Source organism: Meriones unguiculatus, chromosome 21, assembly GCF_030254825.1.
Source record: "Meriones unguiculatus strain TT.TT164.6M chromosome 21, Bangor_MerUng_6.1, whole genome shotgun sequence".
Lineage (NCBI taxonomy): Eukaryota > Metazoa > Chordata > Mammalia > Rodentia > Muridae > Meriones > Meriones unguiculatus.
The window spans coordinates 52,390,795-52,405,391 of NC_083368.1; the positions used below are offsets into that span (position 1 = coordinate 52,390,795).

Here is a 14,597-nt window from a genome sequence, read left to right on the forward strand (position 1 = left end):
TCTTCTCTCTGGTGTTTTAATGGTTTTATGTAATATAATGCTCTACAGCTTCATCCTTCTTGTCGCATGACTTCCTTCCCTTTTTTTTTTTAATGACAGTGTAAGACTCCATGGGAATACACAGCACATTTCCCCCCATTCACCTGAATGTTCAGCTTGCTTCTGTCTTCGGTTATTGTGAATAATGACTGTCATAGTGGGCATAGGAGTCCAGACCTCAGTTCCTCCAGAAATTCCTAGAAGTAGACTAGATAATTATTTATTTCTATTTTTTTTTTTGAGGAACCCCCATACTGTTTTTATATTGATTGTTCCAAAAATAAAAGTAGCTATGTGAGGTGGCATTTTCAAATTGGCTATACTGTGGTAAATTACAATGTGTGTATATATATATATAGATAGATAGATAGATAGATATAGATATATGCATAATATATATAACATCTATAATATTAATGTTATATATTATATACTATATATTATGTTATATTACATATTTATTATTTTATATATTAATTATATGTAATCTTCAAGGTATGCACCTGTGGTCATTTCATGTGATATTCCTCATATTCTCAGGCATTTGAATAGTTGGTCCAGACTTTGTGGCCCTCTTTGGATGGGATTAGGAGGTTCTGCCTTGCTGGAAGAGGTGTGTCACTGGGGACTGGCTTTGAAAGTTTAAAAGTTTTAAAAGAAATCGAAAATTTAAAAGACTAGGGCCATTTCAAATTTGTTCCTATTTCCTGATTTCCTGTTTGAGATGTGAACCCTCAGATGCTCCTGCCCCCTACTTCCCTGCCATGATGGTAATGGATTCTTAAGCCTCTGGAATTATAAGCCCAAACCAAACCTTTCCTTTTAGAAGTTACCTTGGCCATAGTGTTTTATCCCAACAGTTGAAAATACACAGTGCCCTAAAGATTCACGTTTTTATGTCAGGTTAAGTTTTCCTTCACCTTAGTCTAACTCAGGGAACACAAGGTCAATCTCATTGTTTTACAAGCAACTGATTGTATTTGGTTAGTGATAATCATTATTGAGTATGACCCTAGGATTCTTCTCATCTATTAATTTTGGGACCTTTATTGTAGTGTGTGTACATCAATGTCTCATATTCATTATCATTGGCCATTTGAGTTGTTTCTAAAGTTTTCGCTATTTAAATCCAGATAAACATTCTCACGTATACATACTTTCCCATGACCCTGATCATTTTTATAAGGCAGGTATCTAGATGGAGCGTTATAAAGAAGAAAAAGATTTTAAACTATGGTCTCGTTTGCTTGCAGCGGGAGCTGATCTCTTGGTAGTCATCCTTCGCCCAGGGCTTTTCCCTTTCCGGTAAGCTTGTTTTCCTCCGGAAATCATGTACATAGGTACGTAAAGCTCTTTCCTATACACTGAGTCATTTCCTAAAGCTAGTGTAATTCCTCCTACATTTCCGTCACAAATGAACTTGACTCAGAAATTAGTAGTGAGGAGGAAAATTTCAGCCTTTGCTATGTGAAACAGGAGTTGAACAAAGCTGCTGTAGCAAGGACTATCAATAGAGAATTTACACAGAAATCAAATATTAATCAGTGCAGTCCCCAAACTGTAAATGAATTGGGCCCCAAAAATGTATGTATTATGTAAAGAAAAAAAAAAAAAAAGACAAATCCACTTCCAGTCCCATCTTAAGGGCTGTGTCTATCAGCCTGTTTAAGTATTCATTCATCCAGCCAATTCTTTCTAAATTCTCACCATATATCAGCTGTCATACTAGGATTCATTGTCTCATCTGGCTTTTTATTTCTTTTTCCAAATTATGGAAGTTAGATAACTTTGAGGCAACACAAAAATGATATTTGTTTTCTGGACTAAGGGGTGTGGTATGGTGTGTGTGTGTGTTGTGTGAAATGAGCCAGGATACCTGTGCTGTTAAGAAAGATTCTATTTGATTACATCTGGTTCTTCCCATCATTCCTAAGTTATCTCTTAGAGAAAAGCAAATGTCATAAAAAAATTGCTGGTCACGCTGTGTCAATTATAAACAAGGGTGGGATGTGACTGTGTCGTGGAGCCGGGTTCTGACAGGTTTACCTCTCTCTGCAAACTCTTCAGGACTGTCAACTCTGTTGCTCAAATTACTGGTTAAACCATCAATCTGATTTGCTACTAAGTACTAAGGGACTCAGAAAACAATGTGTATGACCACCAGTAAACAAATCAAAGTCATAAAAAATACTTTATTTTGCTATGTTTTTAAAATTATAAATACAAATAGCATAATGCAGATAAATAAAAGCAAGCGTCATTTAATATAATATAATACATATTTTCTTAAAAACAAACAAACAAACTTAACTCTTTCCTCTGGTAGGTGTGTGATCCTCCCTGGTGTGCCAGCTCACCAATCGGAAATCACAACACTTTCAAGGTAAAAGAGAGTAGTCTCTGAGCTAGGCTCAGCTTTTCACACAGCAGATGCCTGCTCTTCTTTTGAAAATCCAGGGTCTGAGTATGGGCTTCACTTGCATAAAAGAAAGAAGACATAATTTTTCAGGATTGTACTTGTTTTAGTCTGTTTTCACTTTACTGTATTTTAGCCTGAGACTTCTGCCATCTTGCCTCACATGCCTGAAACTCTTTCTAGAAATCCTGGCTGTGTGGTGGGGACCACCATGGCCCCACGGGCATTTTACTTTTTGATTTGTGTGTCTGTTTTGAAGTGATCTGTACACTGTAGTTCAGGCTGACCTTAGACTCTCCTGCTTCAATCATCCATATGCTAGCTAGGATTGGAGGACTGTGCCACAAGGTCCAGCTGCTACCGGCGTTTTAAAAAGAATACTGGAAGTGGGAACAATGCGTCCCAAAGGACAGACTCTCTCACTAATGTGACACAATGATATTCACTTGACAGGTGCTGAGGGCAATATGATATTTAGGGACACAGAGCCCTTCGGTGCGTAGTAGAAGCCACCGTCCACCCAGCTGATTCTCACACCACCCTTGTTACTGACTGATAAGAGCTTTTGTTGTTATGCCCAAGACGGCGATGGCAGATAGGGCAACAAACTTGGATGTAGTCAGTAGTGAACCTACGAAATAGTTCATGAAAAGCATGATATTTTTGTACTCGTTTAGGGAGAAAGGAGAGCAGTGATTTCATGACACAAGGAACTAGCACAATCCAAGGGATGCTCTGGGGGTATCGCGAACCTACCATCACGTTGACAGGAAGGCCTCAGTGCAGATGCAGGATGGGCAGCAACTTAGAGGCTGACGTAAAGAGGCACCATGTCCTGGTGCTCTCTCTTGCAGCGTGCCTTGCAACACCACCCCAACCTCCAGACTACACCCCCAACCTCAGTCAGGCACCAACTGGCATGCTGAGCCTTGTTCTGTTCTGTTTTCTTTGGTTTTGTTTTTTGGAGAGTGATGTTTAGACTCCAAAACAAAAAGTGCAGAATGAAGACAAGCCCAGGTAACCTCAGAACACCCTATCCAACACAAAACCCCCTGCACAGAGCCAAAGAAGGTGATTTATGTGCCTTTAGAAGCTGGTGTTTATTTTTGGAAGTTATTGTCACAGAGAGCTGACTGTCAGGAACAGGATTAACGTGTTTTCTGTTTCTGAAAGGCCTTGGAAGAGTACACTCTCCTTGCTGTATTCAGGCTCTTTTATCGGCTATGAGAGTTTAAAGTTGACAAGGCTCAACTTCCACTTATCTGTGATGCTGCACAATGCAATTAGAATAAGGGTTTAAAAACAGGTGTGCATGCAAAGTGCTTTGCAAGGTACTTGAGACAAGGCCAGTCCTCCATGTCACGGCTTATACTACCATCACCATGCTTCTTCTTCTTTTTTTTTTTTTTTTTTTTTTTTTTTAGAGCAAGGTTTTTCCGTGTATCCTTGCCTGTCCTGGAACTCAGTGTGTAGACGAGGCTGGCCTTGAACTTATAGAGACCCCCCTGCCCCTGCCTCCCAAGCGCTGGGACTAAAAGAAGGCACACGCCACTGCTGCTTATCCGCACCATCCTTATTTGTTCCAAATACATCCTATAGTTTCCCTAGTCACCAGACTTCCCTTTTCCATACATCTAAACTTGGGATTTAACTCAGCCCATCTGTCAAACAAATCGATAAATGTTTAAATCCTAAACATTTGAAATCTGGAATTCAGCTGTCTTTTAAACAGTATCTAAGACGTAAAGGAGCTTCAGAGTGTCCATGAGTTATTATATTCAAAGTTGGCATGTCCTGTCAGAGAAAGATCCCATAATATGCCACTAAGTGTGTAAACAAGTGCTGTAAATGAAATCAATTTGCATAAAATTTTCTTAATATCGGGCTGGGAAACTGATCAGTAGGCTAAGCCCAGCACCTGGATAAAACACCAGGCATGGTGGTGAACATCTGTAACCCCAGTTCTGAGAAGGAAAGAGCCTCCTGGATCTTGTCCAGCCAGTCAGTCTGAAACTGTGAGCTCTAGATGCAGTGAGAGGGCCTCTCTCAAAAGTAATGTGAGAACCATAGAGGAAGACACAACATTGACTGCTGGCCTATACACACTCACACACACAGGGGCGGGGGGATGGAGGGAGGGAAGGAGAGACAGGAGCGAGTCTCCTTGTAAGTCAGCGATTACTGTACTAGTCAAGAGCGGGTGCTCTCATAGTGGGCTTCCCAGAGCAATGCTCAGTGCTCTATGGCACATTGTTTTGGGGGTTGTTGTTGTGGTTGTTTTTAACAATGTATTCATTATATATCCCAATTGAATCCCCCTCCCTCAACTCCTCCCAGTCTGACCCTCCCTCCATCTTCCTTCCTATCCCCCTCCCATAGTCCACTGAAAGCAGAAGTTCTCCTTCTCTGCCATCTGCCCATAGTGTATCAAGTCTCTTCAGGACTGCCTGGATCCAATACTACTAAGCTGCCCTTTCCTTCCTTCCTTCCTTCCTTCCTTCCTTCCTTCCTTCCTTCCTTCCTTCCTTCCTTCTTCCTTCCTTCCTTCCTTCTTTCCTTCCCTTCTTTCTTTCTTCCTTCCTTCCTTCCATTTCCACTTATTTTTAGCATTAGAGGTAAGTTTTTTGAATGTGTAATTTATCATTCTTGCTGATTTATTCTGAATTTGTTCCCTGGCAAAATTTAATATTCTAATCTTAATTAAACATGTTGCCAGTTTGTCCACTATTTCATTATTTTCAGATTATTTTTTTCTGTCTTGCCTGTATGGGCTACATACAATTTGAAGTCTTGAAGCTAAGTTTTGCTGGGTTTTGGCATTTCCATTCATTCCTCCCATGCCCAGATATCTTTGCCATTGACCTGTCAGTGGTGGTTTTCCATTTTGGTGACCATACAGCTATACCATTGCACATGCACCATGAATTTCGTGAACTGGAGAAGACAGAAGTTTTTTTTTTTTTTTTTTGCTTTCCTAGTTGTTTGTCTTATAGTAGAGCTGTGCGGATTTTGTGGCTCCTTCCTCAGTGTTGGTCATTTTGGTCACTCGTCGACAGGCTGCCACTTTACATTGATTTTGTTGCGATGGATGAACCATCAGTGAACCATGTGTTAGCCACACGTGACCATTCCGTTGGTCCCCATAGTTCAATAGGGGTCCCTTTTGGAGAAAGCGTAGTTTAGGGACGGGGATTACAGCACTTAAATTCATCTAAATTGTCAGTTCTGCTGGAGACAGCCTGTAAGGTAGAAATGTTCTGTCATGGTTTTTCCATAATTTTACAAGCTTATTTTTTTTATTATGGATATGAAACAGCTAAGAATACTGATAACATGCCTCTTTTAGTTACTGTTGTTTTTTGTTTTTCCAAATAGGGTTTCCCTGTGTAACAGCCCTGGCTGTGCTGGAGCTCTCTTTGTAAACCAGGCTGGCCTTGAACTCCAGTAGATCTTTCTGCTTCTGCCTCATAAGCACTGGGGCTACAAGCATGGGCCACCAGGCCCTGCTGACAGCATCCCTCTTGATAATAGTTAAAAACAGTATTGAAACTGCTATGGATCCGTTTGACAGACCAACTCTAGCCTCTAACACACTGTGTTGCAGGCACTAGTTGCCCACGTTTCAGTCAGAGTTAGATTTAAACTGGGTACTTGAACAGGCAAGAGGCCCTGCCTCCCATACTCATCTCATAACCATGCAAGCCTCATCTCTGTACAGTTACAACAGCAAGAAAGGCAGCAGTGCCTAAGGGTTAACTGTGTCACTGAATTGTGTTATCTGAGGAATTCAGTGCATACTTGCTAGAAACAAGTCCAGAACTTTTCCTTTCACCACTGAGAGAAGACATCCGCCACTTAGGAGAGCCAACAAATTAGGGCCGCTATAAAAGAGAAAGCATGGCTGAAGGTAAGGTTTAGTGCTTGTGTTGCGTGCGTGAACCCCTGGGAGCCCAGCACTTTGAGAAAGAAAGCAGTTTGTTCCGTCTCTCTCAGGAAAGCAATAAATGGTCCAGTGAGAACAAACACACAAATATGTGAAGAATTTGCAAATATGGGATACACGTAAATTTAAATGGCAAGAAAATGTCACATCAGAAGAGATATTCACAGAAAGAGGGCGAGAGAGGAAGTGGAGAATTCCAACAACGGCTGATGTGGGAGGAAGCCTCCTGTGCCAGGCTTGAGGCTGTGGGCACCAGGCTGCAGTGCAGCCTTGTGAAGAGAGACGCTGATGAGAAACCACAGGGAAAAGGAAAAGGAAGCCAGATACAGAGTCAGCAGTCAGCTTGTTTCAGTTGGAAGAAAGACTGCATTCCTGACAGAAATGGTCAGTTGTAAGATCAAGGAAAAGCTAAATGACTCCTCATTCATTTATTGGCTCTTTCATTCATCATTCAAGGTATACACAGAGACCCCAGATCTATGCGGACATACTTCTCCAGACACTGAGGCCGCACCCTAATTCTCTGATCTTGTGTAGTTACATTCGGTGGACAAGAGAACATGGACCAGTTTATAATAAATAAATGAGTACCATTGACTCTGTTTGGTGAAGGTCTATACACATTGGCCTGCAAGGAGACAGTTCTGCCAGCATTAGGGAGTCTGCTCAGCATGGGACTATCTCATTCAGTCTCCTAACATCCTCACTGTTTGTACTTCTATTCTAAAACAGTTGGAAGGCTGCTTATACAGAACAATGTTTTGATTTTTATTTGAAGTTTTATGACAAGGTCTCATTGCAGCTCAGGCTGGCCTGAAACTTCTGAGCCTTCTATCTTAGCCTCCTAAATGCTGGGAGCACAATGGGTATACCACCAGGCAAGGCTTATTACAGAAGAACAAAGAACAAAATCCTCACAATGCTATAGAGGTTCCGTGCAGTCTGTCCAAAGGCTGGAGACCTTGACTATCAGCACATTTAGAGCTGTCTTTCAGGATTATCTGACCTTGAAAACTGAGAAGACACACGGCACATGTCAACTGTGTCTGGAAATTGCTTACAGACCTTGTTTCTGTTTCTCCCCTTGAAAAGGCATAGTCCTGTGTCAAATGTCAGAAGGAATGCATTCTGCTTGGAAGATCTGCCAACTAATGATAATTTCAGATTGCTTAGTCACTGCACTGTAAGACTATTTCAGCTTCTACACTTACTAAACTTCCTGCATATAACCAAAGGAGCTGACCTAACGTTGAAGAGAGATATTTACTCTTCTAATCAGATATTTACGAAAATAGCACTTGTTTCTGGGGAAACAGGCTTGTCAGAAGCAGCAGCTTGCGATGAGCGGACAGAATGATGTGAGGAATTAATGGGCGTCTGCTGAAGCACTCGTCCCGGGAATAACCGACATTAGGACGATCCTCATGTCAGATGTGCAAATGCTGTTCTGAGAGTAGCAGATGATGACATCTAGGACCGTAGAAAATATGATCCTGTCATAGTCATACAGTGGCCTACAGGATCACTGTAGATTGTCCCCCTTCTCCTCCAGTTGAGTTCTACGCTTCTAACATGCTATGTCAAATGATGGGCCCAAGTTAGCAGCTGTCAGAAGACAACTGATAAAAGATGAGGCCTTCTGTAGACAGAGATGGAAAGTCACAGTTAGAAGACACAGACACTCAAGGGATAGGTAGGTTCAACAGAGTTAGAAGGATGGAGTGTCCATGCACATGGATTAAGAGCTTAGGTATTTGTGTGTATTTGCCAAAGAAAGCTAAGTAAGTGTATTCTGTGTTTCATTTTGTATTTGTTACGTTTATTGCACCTGTTGTTCTGAATCCCTGGTTGAGAATAAGAAATAACCCTTTCAAAATTATTTGCAGATATGGATATTAATGATGACTCTAATTATGACCATCTTGCAAGTTACGACATTCAGCTCTGTATTCAGGAGTCCATTGAAGCGAGCCAGGCTGTATCTTATCCTGAAAGGTAGCATTCAAACCAACCACCCTCAACCAACTTCTCTGTGGCAGTCCTTTTGCTGTGAGACTCACTCCTCTTCTACAAAAATGCTTCCCCCACCCCCAAACACACACTCTTTTCTGGCATGATGTCTAACAACTTTAAATGTCAACTTTGCAGGTATTTTAATAATCTGGTCTACGATATGCATCTCGTGTAGAAAATGGAAATTTCCTAAGTGGGAAACCTGTAGCTTAATTTGTTTGGAGATTGCCTATATTCTTAATTAATATGGAGTTAAGATGGATAATGATAGAGTTGGAACAAATTTGTGAGAACAGTGTAAAACAGACAGATAGACAATGGTTCTGTATATAACACATCCTGCAACCTTGTCAGCTAACCTTTGTAGACACATTAACAAGATACATAAAATTGCTGTTCCAAACATAGTAACGATAGAATCCAAAACTGTAAAAAATAAATGCCTGTTGTACATGACACAGAATGAAAAAAAACAGGCCTTGTTTTATGTTTACATCCTATTATCAGGTTTAGAAATGTATATTCTGGCACTTGGTGGTGTTTTTGAGAATGCTCATTGCTGTGAAGTTATTACTCATGAGCTGTGCGTGCAGTGCGTTTTTGTGTGTGTGTGTTCGCATGCACGCATGAGCATAGGTGCATACACCTTTGGGGAGGCCAGGGGTCAGTACTGAGTGACTTCCTCTTGCCTTTGTGTTTACAACAGGATCTCTCACTGAACCTGGTGTTTAGCTAGATGGCCCGAGTGGGCAAGCCCCAGGCCTCCTGGCATCTCCACCTCCCAGTGCTGTGATTACAGTCGTGTGCTGGGGATCTGAACTCAGGCACTCATGCCTGTACAGCCCCCACCTTTCCAGCTAGCCATCTCCAACTCTTCTCCTCCTGAACTTTTGAAACCTGTAATGCTCTGGTTTCTCTTCAGATCATAAAAACCTTTTAACTTAAAAAAAAAATACATGCTACATGAGATTGATGGCCTTTGAACTTTTCATAGCATTGAAACCTCTAACAGATTTTCCAACAGAGCATTCAGAGCCCTGTAATGTTAGCTGATGCTTCCACTCATACCTTTGTTCTAAGTTCCTGTTTCCATCGAAGAAGCACAAATGCCAAAAAATTGCCCCGTGAGCTTAACGCCTGACCTGCTGGGCCACTGGATGAGTGTATTCAGTAAATGTTCTGCCCATTGATCAGTTGGTTAGACTTCTAACATGCATGTGAGCCACAAACTCCCAAGCATCTCTCAACAACCACTAGGAGCTATGTGACATGTATTGAGCACATAGTTTTGAAAGTTGGAGAACTTAACTATTTAATCTCACCCAGATGAAGAAAACAACACCCAGGAAGGCTAACACACTTTCCGAGGGCCACGAAGTCAGGCTATGCCCTGCATCCAGACCCTTGACTGTGACTCCAGTCACTTATCTCCTTTCTGTTGCTTAGAGAGACCCCCAAACCTGTACCCTGCTGTCTTTACTGGGGTGCTCTGTGCAGGCTCTTGAGAAATTTTCGAGTTTATCATCCAGATCCTTAAAATGCATCACTAGTACAAATACGGCTTGATTGCTTTTCTTTTTCCCTGCCAGATTCGTACTACTAAGTGATCAAAACAGAAAGCTTGTGGAGGCCATAAGGCAAGGTGAGCGGGCAGAAGCTCCATAGGGGGTGGATGTGAGCATCCTCCTTGTCGGGACCAGTGTGTAATGAGTCCACTCACTTCACGTAGGCCGCATTCTTGAGCTCCAGGAGTATGTGCAACAGAAATATGCTCTGGATGAAGCTGATGAGAAAGGGTGGTTCCCATTGCATGAAGCTGTTGTTCAACCCATTACACAGATACTCGAGACTGTTCTGGACGGTAAGAAAGCTTAAGAAAACTAGAGCAAAAATGTAGATGTTATGGTAGTTCAATGAACATAACAAGCAAAAATTAAAAGCAGAATAAAAGACTAGCACAATTTGAGGCATCTGAAAGTTAGGGTTTGCATTGGTTCACCTAAGAATGTTGTACAGGGGGCTGGAAAGATGGCTCAGAGGTTAAGAGCACTGACTGTTCTTCCAAAGGTCCTGAGTTCAATTCCATTCCCAGCAACCACATTATGGCTCACAACCATCTATAATGAGATCTAGTGCTCTCTTCTGGCGTATAGCCATACATGCAGTACAGAATACAGCATAAATAATATAAATTTTTTAAAGAATGTTGTTCAGAATGGCTGAAAGGTACTGTTACATGTAATTGATAAGTGTTTCGTAAGTCACAACTTAGCTGATTCAAATAAAAAGTTATATTTCCTTTAAAAGTTAATTTGGGGGCTGGAAAGATGGCTCAGCAGTTAAGAGCACTTGCTACTCTTCCAGATGACATGAGTTTGGTTCCCAGCATCCACATCAGGTAGCTCAGAAACACCTGGAACTACAGCTCTGGGGGATCTGACACCTTGTGGCTTGGGTGTGCACCTGCACACATGTGGCAAACACTCACGTAGATACACATACACATAAATAGAGAAACAAAAAATAAAAGATTTCTAAGGGTATTATTTAAAAATGTTTAATCTTCAACTATTCTTGCTCTAGTCTCCAAAAGGATATATACTATTATTTATTATGTTACAATAAATAATGAGTATCTTCATGTTACATTGATCTTTTTATAATGTAAATGTCACTGTCAGCACAGCATTGTGTTTTAAGTATTTTTTCATATCTCTACATTTTATAGAACATATGAGCTTTTAAGCTTCAGTGTTGCTTCCTAGTTTTTACGTTGACAGCTGAGAAATACTTGATATTCAGCCAGCCAACTAAAAATTAGATAGCCAGACTGACAGATATATATAGCATTGATGGTATTCCTTGTGCATCATAACAAGGCATCCATTCAAATATATTCCTCATTTACATTATTCATTTGACAAAAACAATCTCATGTACAATTTACATGTGTAAAAGGATTGGAAAACAATTTGCAATGTGTTCAGAAATGAGAACTAGTAACTCATTTTAAGGAAAATGAGTTAAAGCGTGGGTGTTGTTTGTCCAGTTGTCAGCTGGATTGCAGGTCTGTGTGTGCTATTTCTCACAACCTTTTGTAATCCTTTTACTGTATCTTCTCTTAGTATTCGATTTATCATTGTTTTTTTTTCTCAATAGTATGTGTATAATATTAGGTGATTCTGAGTTACATAAAATCACATAAGCAGATATAATTTTTAACTTCTCAACAAAATGTTTTCATGTCGCACGCAGCATCCTATAAGACACACTGGGAATTCAAAACCCGTAATGGGGAAACACCCTTGACTCTGGCAGTCAAAGCCGGTTTGGTGGACAATGTCAAGACATTGCTAGAAAAAGGAGTCTGGCCCAACACCAAAAATGACAAAGGAGAGACGCCTCTTCTGATTGGTAAATGATGTTTTTTTCCTAGAATTTTTATGATTTTAAGCAAATACAAATATTTAATAAGTGTTTATTAGTAAGTACTGTGCACTGGCTAAATTTCGCTACCTGGATTCCTTCTCTTCTACAAGTTTTCCACGTTCCCAGTCCCTTTTCACCTGTCCCTGAGTCCCATTGTCCTCCCCTACAAGGAGCATCATGAGAGATGGGCACAGCAGGGACCCAAGTTAGTTCAGTGACACCAGAGGTGTCAAGTCTAAAGAAATACCCTTGACATAGAGTGAAGGCAGGGTTGTGTGTGCAAGACACTGCCAGCAAAAACAGTAGAAAGCAGATGACAAAAAAAAAAAAAAATACAGTTCTGCATTGGAATAGTCAAACAAGACAGAAGGAAAGAAAGAGGAGATTCTGTGGGAGGTACTGAGCCTGGTCCCCATGAGGGTTTACAGCAGACTCTGAGCAGAAAGGATGGCAATGGAAACATTCTGTGCCTTATAATCTCCGTCCTCTGCCAGTGTTGAATAATAAAGTGGTGGTGCACAGCTTTAATCCTAGCACTCAGGGAGGCAGAAGAAAATGGATCTCTGAGTTCAAGGTCAGCCTAATCTACAGAGAGAGGTCCAGGACAGCCAGGGCAACACAAAGAAACCCTGTCTCAAAAGACAAAAACAAACAACAACAAAAAGAATCTGATGACTGATTAAAAAAAAAAGAAAAAAGAGGTGAGCCTGACTGTATATGACCCAAGATAATCATTGCCTTTTCTGAAGGACAAAGGGATGGCATAATAGTTTGGGGTTTGGTGTGTTAGATCTGTGGACTTAAACCTTGGCTGTGAGACCATGAAAATGGGCTTTACCACCTCATCTATGACAGTTGTCCAAGGAAAGAGAAGTCATATTAAGCCAGATGCTTTGCTGGGCATTCCGGATATAAAGAGACTGATTAATCTTTTGCTTGAAAATTGTAGGAGAGCTAGGTAAACATAAGTGGAAAATTAATGTAACTGCCATAATGAAGGCAGACACTTAAAGTATATTAAGGGAATAAAAATAAAATCATTGCATCTGCAAAAACTGTATAGTGACGTAATTCCCTGAACCGTCTTGAGCAATATAGAGACAGCATCAATAGGGCTTTTAAGTTATAATAAAAGGGTCATACATGTGAGTTTATCAGGTTTGCTCTTGGGCTACCTTGAAATTTGCTCCTTGTGGATCATTATTTGCAAAAGAGAAATAAGAGAAGGAATGACCCTTGTTCTGTGTAACTCACTTTCAATATTTTTTGTCTCAATTCTTCATCTCTGTGTCTATTTATGAAGCATGCTCAGATGGCAAAAATAAAATAACCTTAAACATACTCAGGGCCCTTCCTCTCGCTCAGCCATTTGGCTGTGACTTGCAGTGTTTGATGCCTCACAGCCATGCTAGCCTTCTTGATGAGTGGTAGGTATCAGATTTGTGGTGATCTGACACTTACGGGTTTTCTCTCTTGGATGGACTCTCTGCTCCTCCAGGGGATGCGTCCCCTTTCTCGTGCTGGGTAGGCATGCTTACCCTCGCCAGCACAACTGGATGTGTAAGAAGCGCTGAGAAGTCTTCCTCACGGGGCTCAGATCCTCTGGCCTCCAGTCTCATGACACTCTGCATTCTAACATCAGTTCTCATCACTTCTGACAGCCTCTTGCTCACAAATCAAAGCACACCCTTCTTAGCTCTTTCACTTTTTCTCTTCCTTACCCAGAAGTCTCAGCGCTCCCTTCTCTGTGTGCTTATGAGTCAGAAAATCACTAGGAGCTGCCCTGTAAGTTATTAGCAAAACTCATATATTCAGAAAAAGGAAGAAAATGACGAAGTAGAAATAAAAAGGGAAAGCCGGAAAACCACAGACTTCCAAAGAAATCTTAAATAATACTAAGCAATTCTAGTTGAAATAAAAATTTTGGATTCTATAGAATTTATATGTAAAGATGTAAACAAAGCATCTGAAATTGGATTTTCCAATAAATTCTATAGAATTTATATGTAGACCATATATGAAAGACTATGCACAAAACTGTATATGTAAGTTCATGCTGTATTATCAACTGTATTCAATGTACAATGTGCCTGACGGATGTAAATATTTCAGTTGGTTGTTAGTTTAGACTGTCTTTACAGGTTTTCTGAAAAGGAAAAGTCCCTACCATTGGTATTATTTCTATGGAAAATACATTCTTCCAAAGTATTAAATAAGAACTGAAAATACAAATTTAAAGAAATTACTTTAAGTTGAAGATTTCCTGCTTACACTCTTGTTTTCAAGAAGAAAGGTTAATCTTGCTACTAGTACGTTCCAGAGGGGAGCAGAAGGGCAGCACCATAAAGGGAAGAGCCTTGTTATGTAAAACATTTTTCCCCAAAATCTAAAAACATGAAACAGTAGCTGTGAGAGACAGTCAGGCTCACTCCTCTCTGCAGTGACCGGGGCTAGGACGAGCAGTGTGCCACAGGTAGAGCCACAGGTGGCAGGTGGACAGGTCAGGGAGAGGCGCTTAGTTAGCAGCATGCAGTACAGGAGGAGGACAGGGACTTTATCCCTCTCTTCTAGGGTCCAGCTCCCTACCTGTTCACTGTCTGACAAATAACTGTCCTTGGTGGGAAAAATAATACTTGTTTCTATCGGGGAGAAACCTAATAAATATTCATTTGTGGAGGACCAGAGTCCTAGAAATGATATTGATGCTAAGAATAATTTATTATATACATATTGTATACCGGGTACTATACTAAATGG

General features: G+C 40.7%; 1 protein-coding gene across 1 annotated transcript in view; it reads left to right on the top strand.

The window, feature by feature from the left end:
• Asb15 (ankyrin repeat and SOCS box containing 15) overlaps positions 1–14,597 on the top strand; it is a 45,068-nt gene that overhangs the window by 19,333 nt on the left and 11,138 nt on the right. Inside the window, exons 2-5 of the mRNA XM_021638782.2 lie at positions 8,285–8,393; positions 10,001–10,053; positions 10,141–10,272; positions 11,667–11,825. Of these exons, the coding sequence (XP_021494457.1) occupies positions 8,287–8,393; positions 10,001–10,053; positions 10,141–10,272; positions 11,667–11,825 (451 nt within the window). The 5' untranslated portion in view covers positions 8,285–8,286. The remainder of the gene's footprint in view (positions 1–8,284; positions 8,394–10,000; positions 10,054–10,140; positions 10,273–11,666; positions 11,826–14,597) is intronic.